Below are 22,297 nucleotides of genomic sequence, written 5' to 3' on the forward strand. Positions count from 1 at the left end.
TCCCTACCCGAAGGAGGCTCAAAGCGGCTTACAGTCACCTTCCCATTCCTCTCCCCACAACAGACACCCTGTGGGGTGGGTGAGGCTGAGAGAGCCCTGATATCACTGCTCAGTCAGAACAGTTTTATCACTGCCATGGTGAGCCCAAGGTCACCCAGCTGGCTGCATGTGGGTGGGTGCAGAATCGAACCTGGCATGCCGGATTAGAAGTCCACACTCCTAACCACTACACCAAACTGGCTCTCTAAGCTTGAATGCCTCCAACTTCCCTCCTATTGTTAACTTATAATAATGCAATTATTCTAATGAGGGAGCAGTGCTGAAGGCATAGGGACTATTTTTGCAGCACATATTACCGTAAAGAAAACAACGAAATAACACTCATGTACATTTTAAAGTCTTTATTGTGGTTGTAAGAGGACATTGTTCGGTCATGGCTAAAAACATTCCCATATTTCAATAAAATCTGAAAACGAAGGGTATTATGGAGATCTTTCATACCCTAGTGTTTGTTTTAATACCCTTTATTTATAAAATGAATCTATAAAATGCATGGCCGAAGCAACAGAGACTGAAAAAACACATGTAACTTGACATGACATTATTATGATTGATGCAGAATACTTTACAAGCTGCTTATGGCTCTGGAGTTACTAATATTCAGTGGAGGGAAAACGAGTGGAGGGAAAAAAAATGGGCATGCTTTGTCATCTGTAAGGAATGGATTTGGTAACCAATGCAGACCACACACAAGTGTACTATACTGTTAAGGGGAGTGGAGTGCTGAGGAAGGGAAAACATGCTTAGTTATATGACAGGACATATGACTAAGCAAGGATTTGTAGGAACTTGGCTCACAAGGTACGGCGGAAGCCATATGAGTCTGGCTGTTAAAACAGCAGTGAGGCAATTGCTTAGAGAAATCCTGAGAGTGAAGAGAGAGGGTTCTTGCCACCAATAGCTTTTTCCCAAAAGCTGAAAAGGGCATTTGGTCGACAGAGTGGTACGATTTCACAGATCCCAGCCTATCAGCCATATTTAGTCACCTGTCAGATGCTTGATAACCTCCTGTATTTGCAATTAGGCACCAGAATACAACTTGGAAGCACTCTCTCTGGAGTCTGCTTCCATAGGTGACTGATGGGTTGCTTTGGATTACAGATCACACAGACCAGTACCTCTTGTGCTTGGAATCAGTCTTCAGCCCAGCATCCTCTATACATATGCAAAGGCAGTGACAAGTGTTGTTCCCACAGGGCAGCCACCACAATGAAACCCCACACAGTGGCAAGGGAGTTATCTTACAAGGTAGTGGTGGGACACTGTGTGCTACATAAAACTCCTACATGGTTTTTACGTTTCTATTATTTTCACTACAGCTGATAAAACTAGGTAGGGCTGCTATGTCTTACACCTTAGAATTAAGCAGAGAAACATTTTTTGAATAAGGAAAGCTTTCTGACACATATTCAGGGAAATGAGGTTTTTTAGCTGTGGACTCACTTCATAACTGTACTATACTGTCTGAAAAGTTCATCAGACTTTGCAGATGGAAGGCAACAGTTCCTACCCTGTATGTCTGTTTGACTCTTTTATGAATGTTACATGCTTTCCTTCATTGGCAATGCAATGTAGCATCTTCATATGCTCAGAACTTGGGAAAGACAGGAGGGATTTTTCTACCGACACTGCTAGAGTAAATCTTTTTAGAAAGTCAGCAGAACAATACACTAACTGGGACTCTGAAGACATTATACCAATAAGATTTTTTAATGTGGCTTGTCATATTACATTAAAATCCTATAGAGACCACCATATCGTAATATAAATGCTACTTCTAAAGTTAATTATATGTTTTAATTTTGTGGGGAAAGAGAATTTTTTATAATCCAGTTTCTTTTTTCATTGAAATCAGATTCATATAATTCTTTCCTCCCAAGTTTCCTATTTACTTTATGCTGGGTATCTATAAGCTTTCCAAGGGTTATTTTGCCAAGGGTTTTGTTCATCCTTGTTCTGAATGTACAATGGGCCAGGATCTGAAAATATATCAAAGCATCCACAAGACTAGGATGTGGGTACCCAGAATGGGATAGAAACCTGTGGAGATCACAGTGCTCAGATCTGTCATGAAGCTATATCAGAAATATATGCCATCACATTTACTGAATGATGAGCCTTAAGTTTTTCAGAGCAACTTGCACTGAGGGTGGAGTTGTAAAGTGCAAGTTGTAAACATTCAATTAAAAAAACAAAAAAGGCAAGTCTAAATGGAATGCAATATAGTGGATCCAAATTAAAACTCTGTTTTGTTTTCTCATCCTCTTAGGTGTCCAAATTTGCTGCAGTTGTATAATCTGTTATCTCCCTGAAAGAGATAACGGAAAGAGAATTACCAAGAGGCAAATGCTATCATGCAATACAATGTGATGTTGAAATCCTGCCCTTGATTTATGGCAAGGCTGTGTAGAAACCACAGGCCACTCTTTTTAGCTTCATGATTTGTCCAGCTATATTTAGAGCTCACTGTTGAAAAATTCAATGGCTACACATTTTGAATGATCAGCAAACTATTTTGAGTTAAACTGTAGACACTAGCTGCTGGCAACAGAAACACTGAATATACATTCAAAAATTAACTTTTCGGATGTAGCAATGCCTACCTTTTTCACAATATAAGTGCAAAAGTGTATTAACCAGTGACAGCAGTAAGAAAGGCTAAAGATTCTCATGCAAAATCTCTCCCCAATTTACGAAGTCTGTAACACATCTAAAAAACATCCACAAACATACCCCCCCCACAGTGCCCCAAATAAATTTAGTTTCTTTTCAGATTATGTACATTCTGTTTACTGCGCCCAAACTGATGGCGTGCAAGTTCAATCAATTCGAGCCCGCCAAACAATTTTTGTTGTGCGACAAAAATAACAACCAGAATCATAAAATACCACCGTACAAAGCTGTACAAGTACAACAGCACAAACGCAGCAAGTGTGAAAAGTGTCCAATACAGGAGTGAAACGCACTTAACCACCATGACCCTGAGCTCAGATTTACAAGGAGGGATTTTGCTTCTCCCTGTTGCATCAAAGTATTTTTTGCCCTCATAGAATAAACGGAGCCTCTCTTCTTTCTCTTCCCAACGCTTCTGACACCAGAGTTGCAGTTCTTCCCGGGAGACTGGCAGTGCTTCTACCGGGTATCTGCGGACATGAAAATGAATTTCTTTGGGGAAGTTCCCATAGAGAAGATGCTTCTCAGTTTGAGGTATATTTTGAGGATAAGCTACTGTTATGTCATGAATCGCATCAAGGTTGTTACCTGGGAGAGAAAGAGATAAGACTGTAAGCACAGCAATGACGGTATTAATGGAAAAGAATATATGATATTATGGCAGAAACATATATGAAACTCATCCGAAGATGCCTTTTATTCTTCACAGAGTTCAAATAGACCAGGATCACTGTAATATGATCATTTTGTCAAGTGAAAGTTAAATTTATGTAATTCAATTTTTAATAAATATTCAACATTAAACTATTTTATTCACTAAAGCAATGCAAAATGCCTCCTAAGAAAAAGACGTAAGAAAATAAAGAGATAATGACCATCTAATGAATATTTAAATATATATAATATATAAATATAATTGGGAAGTTTCAAAAGCTTAGATAAATCATCTTAACTAAAGGGAGATGAGGGTCATAAAACGATGCGAGAGCAGGGACCTATACCAATTTGCTATTGAGTACAACCAAACTTTGTCTCCTGTCCAGTTAAGATGAACATAAAGCTTTGGAAAGGATATCCCCAGGGATGTCTGCCTCAGGGTTTGAAAACTGTGAAACCAAGAGATGTTTTCTATGGTCACTCTGCCATTACTATCCCATATGTTTATTTCCCTGATGATTTTTCTGATGTGGTTGTCAATTTATGTGTCTGTGCTCGGATCTCCTCCCCTATATAGCATTGTTTCCTACTCTTCTATAGTCACTCACAATCTTTCCCTATTTCCTCTTTTTGGGGATAACCCGAGAGACTTTTATAGCATGTATAGAAATATTATACACATACACATAATGAATTCAACAAGAAACATGACTTTAGCAACAACCAGGAGGATGGCTTTCAAACACTTGTGCTATATCTAGCAACATGCTTCAGCTGGGTAACTCATAACAGCTATACTAGAGTAATTATACATATATTTACTTGTATTTTATTGTTTATTTCAAATTGATGCTCAAACAAGTTGTTACTTTGGCATTCATATCACCAGTATTTTCTCCAGCATACATCTACAAATGGATTTGTTTAGTCTATCCTTTAATTACAGAATCAATCAATTAAGCTTGCACCTGCAGATGAAATAATCCTACCATATTTGCCGGTGTATAAGACGACCCCCCAACATTTCCACTCAAAATATAGAGTTTGTTACATTGCATTACAGTACTATGGGCCGCTATGGGCAGCTATGTCCATCCCAACTGAAGTGCACCCGGCGTATAGGACGACCCCCCCCCCACTTGGAGGCATGTTTTTCAGGGGGGGAAAGTAGTCTTATACGCCAGCAAATACTGTAATTAAATACAAGGGGGTGTGTGTGAGCGGGGAGAGAGGGAGGGGGGGAGGAGGAAGAGAGGTCCATTCAATTAGTTGGTTTATTTTTGGTATCCCCTAATTCTAAAAACTTAGGTACTGATGCAACAGTCGTGCACTATTTATCATTTCTTAATTATGCCCAATTTTGCAGCCTCAATTTACTTATCGCTCTTTTTCTAACTCAGCTCTCTGGAAATCCCTGATAATTTCTCTCCTTCTTTGCCTTGTTCATTTGTGTGTTCTGTACAGGACCATGTAAACCATTGTTGCTTCATAAATAGTAACAATTAATTAATGTCTCCAAATTCACTTTGGCAGAATCATGTACTGTATTTGTTCCAGACCTTAAGGATCATGATTAATATATCTTGAACTGGTCCCAAATGGTTACAGAAGTTGGGTTTTATGTGGCCACAGAGATGTAACATATTCAAAAGCATGAAGCTTTTTCAAGTGCTTCCAGACAGTAAATCTCAAGTCAATACACTACACTTCAAGAGTAGGCAGCAAAGTTTGAATGTTTAGAAGCCTATTGGTACAGGAATCACAGAGATTCCCTGGTTAAATACCGTATGTGTATACAGTCTTAAATATATAGGAAACCCAGGATTGAATGCAGGATCAGAGATGAAGGTATGGTGTCACCTAAAGGCAGACAAGCTCTGTCCAATGACTGTAAATTTAACCTTGCTTCGTGATTTTCCACATTACTGCAATTGCCCAGAAATAATTTTACAAAAGGATCCATGGAACAATCTATGCACAAACTATATGATTGAGAACCTTTCTCTTCCGTACTTGTTTAGGTCAACTCTTCAATTCTTCTAGCTAAAATCCCACAACATGTTCCTGCAGGCATACACTTAGACTAAAACCCTGTTCAGTTCTATAGGTTTTACTCTGAAGTAGAGGTATACAAGATTGCAGTTTTACATTTACACACTTACACACTCTGCATAGGAATGCACTGTTACTGTAATAAGGGAAATTATTTTTGCGATTAAAATGTAGATTGTATTTAACAGAAAATGAAAGCATCAGTATTCAACTGCTGACAAACTAATATGAAGTAATGCATAACTAATACTAATAAAGATGAAGCAGTAAAATGTGCAATGGTTCCAGCTACTTAGAAAATACTACGCAGAAAACTTCCAGAAGGCATTGTTGTCTGGCTCCTAGCTAATAATATTTCCTTAGGCACGTTGGTGTTCTGTTTAAAGTTGCTCATATTTCAGAATCTACAGACATGATGTCTTTCTCTCAATAATTACAACGCAATATGAATTGCTTTCAGCATTATTTCAGACCAGCAAAGGAAACTCTTATGAATTCTAACTAAGCTTGTGACCAAAGTATGTCTTCCCCATTGAACTATACTCCACAGCAGGGGTAATCAAACTGCAGCCCTCCAGATGTCAATTGATACAATTCTCATGAGCCCCTGCCAGCATTTCCTGACAGGGGCTCATGGGAATTGTAGTCTATGGACATATGGAGGCCTGCAGTTTGACTACCCCTGCTCCACAGCATACAAAAGGGCTTCTGAAAATATTTGACATTTTATATAAGAAGAAGAGTAGGTTCTTATATGCCGCTTTTCTCTACCCGAAGGAGGCTCAAAGCGGCTTACACCCGCCTTCCCATTCCTCTCCCCACAACAGACACCCTGTGAGGTGGGTGAGGCTGAGAGAGGCCCGATATCACTGCTCGGTCAGAACAGTTTTATCAGTGCTGTGGCGAGCCCAAGGTCACCCAGCTGGCTGCATGTGGGGGAGTGCAGAATCAAACCCAGCTTGCCAGATTAGAAGTCCGCACTCCTAACCACTACACCAAACTGGCTATATGAGAGGGGCTACAGTATTTTTTTAAAAAAATTGGATAAAGAAAGGCTGGAAGTGTGGCTGTGCCCATAAGGCAGGACGTAGAAGAAAGGCTGGGGAGTCCTTTGGGAGCTCTCATGAAGCTCCAAGGTTCCAGGAAGCCCTGGCTGAGAATCCCAGTGATACATAATAATTAAAGACAGCCAGCCTGGGAGACCCAGGTATGAACCCCCACTCTGCTGTGGAAGCTTGCTGGGAGACCTTGGGTCTTTCACATACTCTCAGGGCCATTCCGCACAATGGGCAATGTTGTTAAATCGGAGCGCTATTGAAAATCGCCGCAATCAAAAGCGGCAAGTCTCGGTAATGCCAACAGCCATTTCTATCGAAAAAAAAGGCTCTCCCACTAGTGCTGTTCTCGTAACGCACAAGTTTCCAGTCTCACCGAAATCACAACAAAGGAGGCGATATTTTTCCGCGCTTCCTCACGCACCTGGCCGCGAATCAAACAGAACAGCCAATTAACTGTTGTGTTAGTGCTTCCCTTTAAAAACTGTTTTTTAAAAACCCGAAAACCCCAGTAGCAACGCATATTCGTTCATTCGATGTATCAGAAAGAACTTTTTCCACTGGTGTAGGAGATGGCGCTTATTCGTTTACACACTCTTAAAGTAAACCCGCCCCCCCCTCCATGCAATTTCTGGCTGAAATTACTGGCAGTGTCGAACGGGGAGGGGGGGATGTATTGTGCTCAGAAACTTTACAGACAATTGCTTGTGGAGGGATTTCAGCCAAAGAAGCATCGCTTATTTGTTGCTTTTGCTAGTTTAAGGGGGGGGAAATGGTGATTCCGACGCCGGAAGCTTGGGTGCAAGAGCTTACGAAGGGACATGCTTGCTACCGCTATACTGAGAACGCACATGTCTTTTTTGGATGTGTTGCAGGTTGTTCTCAAGAGTCTAGCGGTTTTTTAAGGGGAATCCACTACAACAAAGCGATTTTTGCGGGAGTGTTACAGGAGTGTTGCAGATTGTGTACAACGTCGTGAATAACAAAAAATAAATAGCATTACACAATGGTAACACTTCAGCAACATTAACGCTGTGTTGAATGGACCTCACCTGACCAATCTCACAATGTGATTGTAAGGATAAAACATAGAAGAGGAGAATGTGAGAAGCTTCTTTGGGTCTCCACTGGGGATAAAGGTGGCATATAAAATAAGTGAATAAATCAATAAAACATGTATAAAGTGGCTGAAAACAACAAAAGCAGCAAAATCAGGCCACCCACAAACAGGTCTTTGTCTGTCTGAGTGCCTCCCAGGTGTGCAGAAATTAAAGGTAAAGGTAAAGGTATCCCCTGTGCAAGCTCCGAGTCATGTCTTACCCTTGTTGTGATGCCCTCTAGCGTTTTCATGGCAGACTCAATACGGGGTGGTTTGCCAGTGCCTTCCCCAGTCATTACCGTTTACCCCCCAGCATGCTGGGTACTCAAGCTGGGTGCAGAAATTATGACTTAGTAAATTAATTAAAAGCCTCCTCCCCAAAACAAACCGGCCTAAGGAAGAATGAATGCTCCTGGAGCATCAAATGTTGAAAGCATCTGGGAGTGTATTAAAGCAGTGGTCCCTAACCTCCGGTTCGGAGACCGGTACCAGTACTGGTCCGTGGATCAGTTGGTACCGGGCTGTGGCTCCTCCTCGTCCTCCTCCCCGGCTGCTATCTTGGGGGCTGCCCTGCCACTCTGCCACTGGCTCACCTTTGGTGCTCTCCAGCAGACACCCTGGCTGGGGCTCCCCCTCGGCATGGCACTGCACAGCTGCTGCTGGCTGTGCCCCCCCAGCGGGCGGCGGGAAGTCAGGGGCACTGGCGGGAAAGCAAGTGGAGCAGGGGCTCAGGCGGCAGCAGCGCCGTCCCTCGGCAAAAGACTACCCCCCCCCCGGGCCTCAATAAAATTGTCAAGCGTTGACCGGTCCCCAGCAATAAAAAGGTTGGGTACGACTGTATTAAATGGAAAACGGAGAAGAGAGATTAGCCTTCCAATGTGTGACTATGCACTAACCCTTGCAGCTGGAAACTACTAGCACTGTAACAGTTAAACTCCCCCTACAATACTATCTATATGGAACAGAGATGGAACTTTTGTTCGACACAATTGCTTGCGCAGGTATATAAATTTAGGCGGCCTCTTTTGCTACATGATTTTGAATTCTGACATGACCTGATAATGACTAAGAGGGGGGAAAACTAAACCAAACTCTTTTGCTGAATCAGACTAAGAGTCTGCTAACTCCAGCACTGTTTTCCAGATGGCCTTGGAAACCTAAGAACAGGAATGATACAGGTAGGCATTCTATTGGTTTCTTTTGTTCTTGCAGTATTAAGAAGAGAGGGCATACGTGACCAAGATTTTAAGCTTTAAACATCTTTCCTTTCAATAATCCATCTTTGTTGATCAAAACCACAGTACAGCTCAACTGACAGTGCCATTCGTTGCATGTAGATAATAACAAAAGTCAGCCAGAAAGATAAATTCTAATGGTGGTTTTGATTCAAAGAAACCCCAATTGTACTCTTACCCAATAAAGATATTTCGGCTTCCAACACTGTGTGTCCTAAATGGAGATGAATTTACTCATTCGGATGGCATAGGAATTATTTTCCTATGAGAATTATTTTGAGATTAGGGGAAGGGATAATATATGCAGCAAGTTACTTATAAAACTTGAGTTTACTTTAGCATCTCAAGATTGCATTTCTTTTGAGTTTTCCTGACATTCAACCCCCAATAATTTTATACCTGCGAAAACTCAACTCTTTCTCTATTTGCTTAAATCATGGCTGAGAACATATTACAAGCTCTTTTGGGATGTTGTTTGTGATAGATTAATGAAAACCAACATAATTTTTTTCTGTGCTTATATAATGCAGTAAAAATTCATTTTTTAACCTTTAACAACGCACTCTCAGCATAAGAATGCTCAGGACTATTTGTTCCCTCCGTCTTGCCATTTTGTGAACTTTCAGGATAGTTTGTTTTTAACGATTCTTTGGAAATTGTGTACTTCAATCTCCTCTTCTGTGCTGGGACCATCTACATTTCTTTAAAAAGAGTGAACAACAGCATGATTCTGCCCTGCCATCCCATCATGTGGCATTAGATGAGGACTTACACAAGTAGTGAGCAAATGATGACATGTGTCTCGGTTCCGATTATGCAGAAAGGCCCTGCTCCCCCCCCCCCTGCTTACATGACCACGCTACTCCGCCTGACAAAAACTAAGTGTCTCGTAAAGGGTCTCTCATGTGTTAAGGAAGACTGAGCAAATGGGGAAGTGTAAAGACTGCGGGCAGCAGGACACATGCTGTGCTGTGGAGCATCTTAATGGAATGGCTGCTCCATTCATCCAAGCGTCAACCTGGCAGCTGCCCTTTAGCCTCCATAGCTATGCTTTCTTTCCTCCACAGTCTCTGAAGTGCTATTCCATGAATGACAAAGCAATTGAGCTATAAATAAAAACATATAACATATGAAGAGTGGGGTAGAGAAAGGATAAAAGGGTTGGAATAACAAGTTATTTTCAGCCTTCCGGGATGACCAGGCAGAACTGACTCACTGCTCTTCATTGCTCCGTTGGTCTAACTCAAATGACAGACTTAGCAATCACAGATTTCCTTCAATTATGCAAATTTGTTCTCTCTTTAGGCCATGCACCACACATTCCTAGTCATTCTATCTAATGCAGATATTATTAAGCATAGAAGAATCATACAAATTCCAAAACTCCACTGGAGCTCCAATGCCCATGAAGTGCTCCACACAAGCAGTCTCTGGCGGCTGCCATAGTCTACATGCATGAAGTATCTGGCTGGGCATAAAAAAGCAGAGCACATGACATGCACACCACATTATAGCTGAGATATAGATTACAGGAGTTGATAAGATCTGTGAATGGCAATAAATTGGCATACAAATACAAGAGTTAACAAACAGATGTGAGAGAACGAAGCCTGAGTTCAGTGGCACCTCCAAGAACAACAAAGCTCAGTTCTGGGAATAATCAAGAACTGAGAGACATAGCATGCATAGATGCAAACTTCTTCAGACGTTCCTTTGTAATAAAACAGCTACTTTGAGAGTGTTGGACAGGGGACGGGGCGCCGTGGCCTACCTGGATGTCTGGAGCTGGGCCTGCGGCATGGCGGCGGCCAGTGGCGGCATGGACGGCAGGAGGCAGGTGCTGGCGGGAGGCTGGAGCGCACGGAGGGGCCGGCAGCGCGGTGGGCGGTGCCTCCGATGGCAGCAGGTCTAAGTGCGGGTGGCGACGGAGAAGGGCGCTCCTTGGTGGAAGCTTGCGGTGGGCTGGGGCGGGGCCGCAGCTCCCGGGAGCCCTCCAATTGTGAGTCCGGGGGAAGGGGCCTATCGGCACCCTTCCTCATCCCGGACAGGGCCCACCGATGGAGCCCTTACTCTTTTATTTTATCAACTCCGCTAGGAGTGGTTAAAGATATCAAGCCTGACCATCTAAGGATGTGAACAAGGTACTTGCTGATCCTTAGCCAGTAAATGCTAGTTAATTTTTGCCTGGCCTGACTTTTGAAGGCTTGATGAGTAAAACTCATTTAAAACCTTAAAACTCCTTTCATATATTATAGCCCATTAAGATTTTTTTTTAAATCATATACACTTAGTAATATGCTAGGGATAATTTTAAAGAAAAATATAATCTTTTCTGGTACATGGTTTTGAATTCCTAGAAGCCCATATTCTGGGACTGTAAGGCTCTTCCTTGTATTTTGATCTAGTTTTCTTTTCTTTCTTTTTGCAAGAAGTACATAATTTAACCTTGCATGGCAATCCAGTGTTTTCCCCCTTCTCCTGAGGAGACCTGAAGAACTGTTGGACTAGAGAGGCTTATTATGACTGAGATTGTAAATCCTAGAACAATTTGCAAAATAACTTAGAAATGGGTAAGAACAACCCTTGTTTTCAACCAAATACATGCACAACTTTACATCAGTGTCTAAAGTCAACCACTAGTTCTCTTTAGCTACTCAGTTATTTTCACTATGTGCTCCAGGCAGTCAGGAGAAAGCAGATGCAGTAGATGATAGGTTAAAGCTATATTCTGATACAAATTTACCTGGAAATAAGTCCCATTGGTCAGCAGAGCTTTTAACATCAGCCAGCAGCCAAAGAACCGTGCAGTAGAAGTAGTAGTTGTGCCATGAGCTCAACAGGGCTTTGTTCTTTTGTTTCTTATACAGCCCCCTGAACACATAAGATCCAAAAAAGACTAACATATATTAGTTCAAAATGGATTTACTCCATATATTTCAAGCATATACTCTCCATATTGGGGGGGGAGATTTCCAAGAAAGCTCTAAAGCAGGGGTAGTCAACCTGTGGTCATCCAGATGTCCATGGACTACAATTCCCATGAGCCACAGGTTGACTACCCCTGCTCTAAAGAACATGGCTGTATCAGTTGTGTGAATGTCACTTATACAGCCAATTATAAATGCCATTTTAAACCTATTATTCTACTGGTTTTTATTCCCAATAATTACATTATTCTCATATTTTCCTCATCATCCCAAGCAAACTTCTTCTGAAACAGAAGGGAGTCTAAAAAAGAAAGCTGGCTTGGGTGGTGGTGGTGGTGGTGGTGGTGGGCTTGACTGTTTAAAAAATCCGTATTTCAAATGGACGACTAAACCCTCTTGCATGGAAAGCAGTTCTTTGGAATAATATACACTAATTTTCTAGAAAACTGCATTATTTCAGGAGTGGGTAGTACTAAACTACTGGCTGTGTAATGGTTGAAAGAAAGCATACATAGATTATTGAAGTCAATGGGCTTAGAAGTGTATAATTTACTTAGAAGGATGATGATACTCATAAAAGTTCTTTTCTTAGTTATTTAAATAGAATTTGGCACACATTTGAACAGCTAATGCTCTGCCTATAGTCCTTGCAGTTTCATTAAAACTCCATACAAATAGGTATCTGTTTTTGTAAATGAACATCTCCTGAAGAATGTTATGTACATATATGCAAACTAGTTTATCTATGTACCTAGGAAAGAAATCAGCTTCAGGTGGATGAACTACCTGTGAACATCCTGAACAGGCCAGTGGAACAAATGCTCCTTAAAAACTGCTAGATGCAGCAATACAAATTCAAGATTTGCTATGTGGCCATTACTGGTACTCCATATATGTCATGACTCACTAGCTATGCATACAAAGTGCTTGCCTTAAAATACAAAATGCCAGATCAGTATGCAGATTATATAACTTTGGAAGTGACAGGTGTTTAAATCCATGAGGGTACAGATGAAGAAATGATCTTATAGCTGCTACATCTGCAGGCACCAAAACAATTTCTATCATACAATGATACACAAGTGGACAAATCTTATTACGTTCAATCAACCCAGTACTCAGGGAGCCATCTTAATCAGAAAGGGATTTAATGAAAAGTCTCAGCTCCAATAAATACACTTTAATTATGACTGACTAATATTTATCCACAAAGAAGAATTTGTTGCAGGCTTAGCCTGAGACCTGGAAGAAGTCAAATCTATCAATTCAATAATGGAATGTTTAATTTGACTATAATGGATTTCTAATTGTGATATACTGCTTTGTTAACACACATGATTTATTTAGTACAATTGCTTTTTACTGGATACATTAAGGCATTTCTTCTTAAAGCAACAGTAAAAAGAAGTAAAGGGTAGGAACTGGGGAAGGATTCAAATCAAATTTATATCATACAGGATGTCATCCATGCTCAAGGCACATTCATATTCACTTATATTCCACCAGTCTTTTACCCTGGAATGAAAGGTGGCACATGATTATATTATTAATATTATTTACCACATGCCATGGATGTAATATAGCCAGGAGAGCCTAAGATTGTCTAGATGCCAGGCAAGAAATGTTCAGAGGTGGTTTTGTCATTGCCTGCTTCTGGAGGTTGCCCTTCCAAGGGCTAGCCAGAGTCAACAATATGATTCCCACGTCTCCCATGCAGGCACTGACCAGAATCTTACCAGCTTTTCTTCAGAAAGATTGATATGGGCCTTCCAACTGTGCCACAAGACCTTAATAAGGTGAATAGGTCTAATGTTTCCCCCCCCCCCCCCCAGTGACATGATCAGGCCCAAGAATAGTCAGAAGTTTATGGTCTGTCCCCAAACAAGTTTACTGGTTCCTCAGGAGCCTTATTGAAGTCTAGTCAAGATAAGTAAAAAGTGTCTGTCCCCTATTCCCTGGCTGATCTGGAACTTTAAAAGGAGAAAATTTAGTTTTCAGATAACCAAAATTAAGAGTTAGTTAAGACTTTAGATCCTGATAATGTGAGATTTATTTAATGCAAAACAACTTGGGTAACAATGAAATGTCTGACTTGATGCATTCGGAACCAATTAAAAGGAATGCCTTATAATTTGGCAGTCAACTGTTATTCTGACTTGGCCAACTGCTTCTACGTATTCTGTATTTTGTATATGCCCTGCTTATCTCCATTAGAAAACAAGATTAGTTTTACGAAAGTTAACAAAGATCAAGTGATCTAAAATAGGTACAAGAGGCAAGACAAGGGAATTAATGTATGTACCTAGAACTTTCAAACTCATGAAATTATCTGTACAAAAGGATTACCAAGAGAATTTATGTTATGGAAAGCTCAAGGAAGTAGGGGGCTATGACCTTTTAATGAAGGAAGTTGATCCACTGCAATTTAATTTTCACTGAAACCCAGTAATGAGTTTGTATCAAATGGATTACTTGGTGATGCTGAAAAACACCGTAATAAAATTTCAGATTAATGTAAGGTCTCCCTAGTTTGTGTTTCTCTCCACCATAGCTCTATTAAGTCTTGGGTGGAATCTGCATGGAGCTTCTATTCCAATCCCAGGTCCATTCAGTCCCTGCCATCTCCACTGAATGCGATTTCCATTTTGATTTTGTCCGATTTAAATTTTCCCTTTGCAACAAGCATGCTTGATCCGGAGTGACCCACCCTACCTTTATCCTACAATAGTGTGCTTTTAACCCTCATATTTGAAGAATCAGATTGAGAAAGCATGAGAAAGCAAGCAATCTCTGGCTGCTTTGAATTTGCTGGAGCTCCGTGACAGAGAAGCCCTGATTGGCTAAGGCTGCCCAGGTGACAAACTTGCCTTAAAGTGCAAGCCCCTAATTTCTCTCAGCAGAAGCCCTAACTTCTGTCGGTAGGGATTTGCGTCTTGGATTTTTCTCTCTCTCCTCTGCTGTCTCCAATCCTCTCTCTCTCCCCATTCAATAAAACAAAGAAAGAGGCTCCGGCTGTGCTTGGCTCCCCTCTCCCCTTCTGAACTCCCCTAACCATGTGCAGAACACTTTTCTGTTTCAATGGGGAGGGGGGGAGAGGAAGACCTGAGTTCAAATTGATCTGAATTCAACAGGATTGACAATGGAATAAAGTGCAGATTCAGCCTTAGGTTTTTTAAGGCTTCAACCATATGTAAGCTTACCTGTGAGCAAACCCTACCGAATAAAATGGGACTTTCTTCTGGGTCAACATTTTATTTTGCTATTTTTTAAAAAAATAAAATATATTTATGCCTGTTATATTGGACTTATTTTTCTCAGTATCAGGGTCAGTGTTTTAGAGCTTTCTCCTCTTTTTCAGCATCAGTTACTTGGGGAGAGAAAAACAAAAGGATCTCTTTATATGTGCAGCAATCTCATTCAGAGACACCTCCGTTATCCAATCCTGAAAATATTTTCCTATGACAATGGCTGTGAAGCAGCTAATTTATTTGTTCTATTTATAACATTTAGTCATCTTTCCACTTGATTAGGGTCCCAAAGGAATGGGGCAAAGGTACTGATGTTGATTGAAACATACATTCCTATCACTGGATAACTGCTTGAATACTCAGTACTTGATGATTTTCAGCCAAATGTGGCTGTTCTAATGCACTATTTGATTTAATACTGGATGAAATGAATGTATTGCCTATGGTAGTTGATCTCTGATGATTCATCCACTCAAGAAAATTGTCAGAGCTTAGCTTCTATAGTCAACAGATTAAAAATATATTTGCGTTAACTAGCTCTAACATGCATTTCTTGACACTATTGAGTACTTGATCAAGCAAAGTTTTACATAAGTTGCATCCTTCTAAGTCCATGGACTTCAGTGAACTCAGAAAAGTGTAACTTTGCTTAGCATGGCACTGTTAAAGCTCTGTTCAAATACTAATGTTCAAATGGCAATGCTTGGCAATGCTTTTATTTATTTTCACACAAGAAGATGAAACACAATCTTCCTACATGTGAATGCTGAGCTATTTTACCACTGGCTGATATTATAAAGGGTGTAATGACAATTAATGTGACCTTTTCCGCACCAGGAATTTGCCCAGCCTCACTGCTTTTTTGGTGGTGGGGAAATTCCCGGTTCTTCCTGATGTCAGCACGGCTCGACTCAGGCCCTCAGATACCGTACGGCAGTGGTCCCCAACCTTTCTGAGGCTGGGGACCGGCAGGGCAGCGGACCACGCCCGCGAATCGGGCCGCGCCCGCGAATCGGGCCACGCCTGCGCATCGGGCCGCGCGGGCCACGGCCCGCATCGGACCACACCCGCATGGGCCATGCCCGCGTGAATGCGCGGCCCGGCCCTGATTCCCTCTCCCCGCCCTCCCGCAGTAAGAAGCTTCCCGGGCCGCAAGCGTGTGGCCTGGGAAGTTTTTTACTGCGGGGGAGGGCGGGGAGAGGGAGCCGCGGCCTGGCGCCATGGCCTTCGCGGCCCGGCACTGGGCCGCGGCCCGCAGGTTGGGGACCACTGCCGTACGGCAAGAGAATTCTGTGTTCCCTTTTTTGTGCCAGGCGTCAGTGGGGCCTATGTTGGGCCAAGGACGTCTGTAGGGGAAGAGTTGGGCCATCCTAGCTCAGCTCCTCCCCACCCTTGCCTTGGTACAGCATCCCAAAAAGGACAAAAAAATGCCCCAGGCAGCCTCGCCATGCTGTGCAGTGGATCCGCCTCGGGCATTTTTTGTTTGTTTGTTTAAGAATGCGGTATTGTGTTGGTACACAATACCACTTTCTTAAACAGGAAAAAAAGGCTCCTGCTGGCCTGCAGCACAACCTCGTTGCTCTGGCTCCCGTGTTGGAGCACAAATCCAGGACGGATGAGATGTAATGGGCCAAATGCTTCCCTGTGCTGGAGTGGGAAGAGGGGGGGGGCAATCTGTCCCTGCTCAAACACCAGGTGGCAGTCTGGCACTGAACCTTCCATGCTGTAAAGGTCTGTGAAAGGCTACTGCCACTGGCATTATTTTTCAAACTATCTGCATGCACCTCTTGAGTTAGACAATGTGCTTAAAGGCATCTTTCACTTAATCCATGTTTTATTAGTTATGCTGTCTATATGTTGTTTTGACTTCATTATACATTGAAAGAACACTGTTTCAATTTAACTGAACAATCAATTGCTTATTTTTATAAGAATACGGAAATTACGATGGAAACCTGAATTTTCCATTTCCTATCAGTTTACATGTGATATGGATACAAAGAATTCACAAAGGCTTCTTTCTGAAATGTGGTGCTGTCAGTTTGAAGACCTGATGAAAATTTATTTATTTATTTATTTATTTATTTATTTATTTATTTATTTATTTATTTAGATTTCTGTACCGCCCATTTCTTTGCAGCTCTGGGCAGTTTACATTGAACATTATATAACTTACATGGAACGATATACTTTGGCCACCTCATGAGAAGGACGGACTCCCTGGAGAAGAGCCTAATGCTGGGAGCGATTGAGGGCAAAAGAAGAAGGGGATGACAGAGAATGAGGTGGCTGGATGGAGAAGCAGTAGGTGCAAACTTAAATGGACTCCGGGGAATGGTAGAGGACAGGAAGGCCTGGAGGCTCATTGTCCATGGGGTTGCGATGGGTCAGACACAACTTTGCACCTAACAACAACAACAACATGGAACAATATATAGACTAACATCAACAACTTTCAAATAAGGCATCAAAAGATTACAAAATCACATTTATAATATAAAAATAACAATTTTGGTTGGTTCTTTCAGTCATGGAGAGGGCGTCTGAGGGCTCAGCAGGTGTTCTAAGTCGGTCAGCCTCAAGCGAATGCCTGGTGGAAGAGGCCCTGTGGAATTGTGGAAGTTCAGGCAGGGCTCTGATCTCTTCATGGAGGTCATTCCACAAGGTGGGGGCTCTGGCCCTTGTTGAGGACTAACGTGCTTCTCTGGGGCCAGGGATCCACAGCCAGTTGGAGGTGGCAGAGAGTAGGACTCTTTTGGGGGTATAGGCAGGGAGGCAGTCTCTCAAATACACTGGGCCCAAACTGTGTATGGCCTTAAAGGTGATTACCAGAAATTGTAAACACTGTAAGGTAAAGGTATCCTCTGTGCAAGCACCGGGTCATGTCTGACCCTTGGGGTGACGCCCTCTAGCGTTTCCATGGAGACTCAATACGGGGTGGTTTGCCAGTGCCTTCCCCAGTCATTACCATTTACCCCCCAGCATGCTGGGTACTCATTTTACCGACCTCAAAAGGATGGAAGGCTGAGTCAACCTTGAGCCGGCTGCTGGGACTGAACTCCCAGCCTCATGGGCACAGCTTTCAGACTGCATGTCTGCTGCCTTACCACTCTGCGCCACAAGAGGCTCTTACAGTAAACACTGTAAAATTGTAAAATTGGTGGAAAATTGTAAACATTAACTTGGATGGCAGCCTACTCCCCTTCCCATCCCAAGAAAAACATGATCAATGCAGTCATCTGTGACCATGGTAATTACCCTTTAAGGAGAGAAACAAGAGCAATGACTTTTTAAAGGACATTTCATGACTTCAGCAACCTGCAGACAGCCTATGCTGTACCTGCAGACAGACTATGGTTGTTTCCCTCTACGGCAGCATTTTGATAGGTCCTGGGAAAAACAGACGCATGAAAACATGTTTCTGTATGTAGATTATAAAAAATGAAATTCTTGACCCAGAGGGACAGACCAAAATCAATGGGATGAAATTAATGCAAAAGAAATTCCTTCTAAACATCCGGAAGAAGTTCCTGACAGAGTGGTTTCGCAGTGGAACAGGCTTCCTCGGGAGGTGGTGGGCTCTCCATCTTTGGACATTTTTAAACAGAGTCTGGCTAGCCATCTGATGGAGAGGCTGATTCTGTGAAGATTCAAGGGGGTGGCAGGTTACAGTGAATGAGCAATAGGGTTTTGAGTGTCCTGCACAGCACAGGGGATTGGACTAGATCAGTGGCCCCCAACCTTTTTTATCACCGGGGACCGGTCAACGCTTGACAATTTTACTGAGGCCCGGGGGGGGGGGGGGCTAGTCTTTTGCTGAGGGATGTCGCCGCCCCTGCTCCACTTGCTTTCCTGCTGGCGCCCCTGATTTCCTGCTGCCCACTGGGGGGCACTGCCAGCAGCAGCTGCACAGTGCCACGCCGAGGGGGAGCCCCAGCCATGGCGGCCACTGGAGAACACCACCAAAGGTGAGCTGGCAGCATAGTGGCAGGGCAGCCCCCGAGACAGCAGCCAGGGAGTAGGATGAGGAGGAGTCACGGCCCGGTACCAACTGATCTATGGACCGGTCCTGGTCCCTGGACCGGGGGTTGGGGACTACTGGACTAGATGACCCAGGGTTCCCTTTTAACTCTATTATTCTATGATTCTATACTAGAGCTAGGGAGAAGGGAGCACTCCATTATACTATATGCTGACCCCAGCAAAGGAGGAACAGCAGTGCTAAAGTACAGGAATAAGGTGGTCACTTGTAGGGGAACTAAGTTCCTTGTCATTCTTGCAATTTCATACTCAAGGACAGGATTGGGATCTTAGTCATGGCAGTTTCTGAGGCAGAATTTCAGTATATGAGCAGTGTCTTGTAACTTTAGCAGTAGCTATAAACAACACTGGGCGCAGTCTTCAAATAAGGCTCCTGGTATTTATAGAACATACATTCTATTCTTGTGATCTATTATTGGGTAAAATGCTAGTTATCACATTTGTCTCATGTTTTGATCACTTCAGGAGCACTGGAACGGCACAGCATAGAAATTTATAACATGATTAATTCATGAACTTGATGCACTCTTAGAAGGCTCTCCGCTTCAAGAAATATTTACATTTGTCTAATGTCCGCAATGTCCTTTCAGAGAACTAAAAAAAGAATTGGGGGGGGGGGGGGGACTCCAAAGGCAATAAAATGAAATATGGCATGGTGATTTGTCTAGTTCAGTGCTATGTGTGTGTGTGTGTGGGTGGTCTGTATAGAGTGTCCCTCAGCAGCACGTTTTACAAAAGGAATTAAAGCCATGAAATTAACATTTTAATGAGGCAGAGAGACCATTGACGTCAGGACTGCTCATTGATTGCTGCTTCCAGGTGGCCTAATGAGATGAAAATGAAGTTTATATCCTCAGCTAGTCTAAGCCAGGCTTGTTTTGTGACTATGATTGAATTTAAATGAGAAGACATTGCTGTATGCAAAGATGTCTAGGCTGGTTACTAGCCTGTTCAAATCTAGGCACAATACAAACTTGATTTGAAATGCTTCAGTTAACTGAGAGCTACACTGAGAGTACTGCCTATATTTCTCTCTTCCTCCACATCGTTCATATGTAAACAAAAGGCAATGTATTTCAGGAAAAGTGATATTGTAGCCAGGTTTTGTATTAGATTGACTGGAGATCTTTGCACAGTTACCACTGTGATGTACTTTTCTTGTATATAACTGCTGCCTCTCTATTCACTTATGGGGAAAGAGCGTTTACTCTTGGGGAGAGTCTATCAGTAACTCCTTGGTTCAGGATCTTCTGTTAATGGATATCAGGCTGCAAGGCTGAGAAAGGATTTTTCCTGGGAAAACTTCTATGGAGCGCTACTGCCATTCAGAGTATGGTTTATTTATTAATCCAGACAATTGTTTATATATTAAGTAAACAATTCTGGACTACATAGAGCAATAGTATGGTGCTGCAAGGCAACTTCATACAATCTTAACAGTAGATCCTTCTCAAAATAGAGCTTTGAGCAGCATAAAAAGGTGGCACATATTTGCTATTTTCCTGACACATTTTGAAAGCAATTCACTGGAGGTCCTAGTGGTCGAACTAAAAAGGTATTACTGAGTCATATTTCCTGAGAGGAAATATCCCTTCCCCTAAGTCAGGGACTCCCAACCAGGGTTTGGGGGAACCCTGGGCTTACACAAGGACTCCCTGGGGGTTACAAGGCCTTTCCCAGAAATTCAGATGGCTGCTGATATCACTAGACATCACTGGAGCCCTCTTCCCCTGTTGCTCTGGCCTAGTCTCTTTCTCCATAATGGAAACGGTATATGATTTTTTGGGTGGGTCCTGCATCTTACTCCTGCACCCATAAAGAAATTCCCTGAAGATTGAAAAATATTTCAGGGGTTCCTCCATAATCAAAATGCTGAAAAAGGCTGCCCTAGATGGAAGCCACATTCATGGCATACCAGGTCCAAATCCTGCACTTAAAATATTCCAGTTTCTAGCAGGCAAAACTGTTAGGGAGGTAAAAGCAGCATCTGCACTAGCATCACATGTAAAACTTTAATGAGCCATAACAGGGATGGAGAGGTGATATTCATAAACATTTTTGTGCCCCTTGAAAAGTGTACAATAGACCAGGGGTAGTCAACCTGTGGTCCTCCAGATGTTCATGGACTAAAATTCCCATGCTGGCAGGGGCTCATGGGAATTGTAGTCCATGGACATCTGGAGGACCACAGGTTGACTACCCCTGCAGTAGACCATTTTTCATAACTTTTCAGAAGATGTATTTTCTTGACGTGCTGCATCGCTAGCCAATGAAATCGCCAGTGAAGTACTGTAAAATGGGAAACACAGAATAACTTGCCTCTGCAATGGCCCAACACGTTCCTTCCCCGCTTCCATCTGGAGCAAGAGAAATGTGAGTGCTTCATTGGCCCTCACTGACATTGGCTACATTTAAACTGGCCACATAAGCCTTCCTGGTAACAAACCTGCCTGAATATCTGGAGGTCTTGCTTCTGAGTAGACCAGTTTAGGATTGCTCCCATTGCCATGCAGCCAGATCTAATTGATTATGGGGTGCTTTGACATTATAATCATGTAGCTAATCATGTAGCTAATCATGATCATGTAACTAATAAGAACAAAGGGTATAAAAATGGTATTGCAGCAACTGTCTAGAAGAGAAGTGTTTTTTGGAAGCAGAGGGCAAGATCAAAAATGTATAGCCACAAACATGTGGCATGCCAGTTGCAGAAAAGAAAATAATAAAGACAGAAAACGACTCCCTGCAACTGATGGCTGCTACCCATAAAAATTAAGCCCTGTACTTGTCTCAGAAAAATGATATTGGCATTAAACTGCCTTTAAAAACAAATTATTTTAATAGATACCAGAGTTAAATTTCATTTTCAAATATTAGAGAAAACATCTGAGATGCAGATGATGACCGAGCAGTGATATCAGGGCTCTCTCAGCCTCACCCACCCCACAGGGTGTCTGTTGTGGGGAGAGGAAAGGGAAGGTGACTGCAAGCCACTTTGAGCCTCCTTCGGGTAGGGAAAAGCGGCATATAAGAACCAACTCTTCTTCTTCTTCATGCTGCTGACTGATTATATGCTACATCACTAGTTCCCACCCTTTTTGGTAACCTAGAAGTCCACATTTACTAGGTATGTTGTTGTTTTTTTGGAGGGGAGGGAGGTACCCTGAGCAAACTATGATCTTGGCACCCATCTATTCCAGCATTCCATTTTCTATAGTGGCCAATCAGATGCTTTTAAGAAACAAACAAA

The 22,297-nt window shown here is 42.4% G+C and overlaps 1 protein-coding gene across 6 annotated transcripts in view; it reads right to left on the reverse strand.

The window, feature by feature from the left end:
• Positions 1 to 386: 386 nt before the first annotated feature.
• Positions 387 to 22,297, reverse strand: part of LCLAT1 (lysocardiolipin acyltransferase 1) — a 138,673-nt gene continuing 116,762 nt past the window's right edge. For all 6 annotated transcript variants that reach the window (XM_077341019.1, XM_077341039.1, XM_077341030.1 and 3 more), the window contains one exon: positions 387 to 3,321. In XM_077341019.1, the coding sequence (XP_077197134.1) occupies positions 2,819 to 3,321 (503 nt within the window). In that variant the 3' untranslated portion in view covers positions 387 to 2,818. The remainder of the gene's footprint in view (positions 3,322 to 22,297) is intronic.

Source organism: Paroedura picta, chromosome 1 (assembly GCF_049243985.1).
Source record: "Paroedura picta isolate Pp20150507F chromosome 1, Ppicta_v3.0, whole genome shotgun sequence".
Taxonomy (NCBI): domain Eukaryota; kingdom Metazoa; phylum Chordata; class Lepidosauria; order Squamata; family Gekkonidae; genus Paroedura; species Paroedura picta.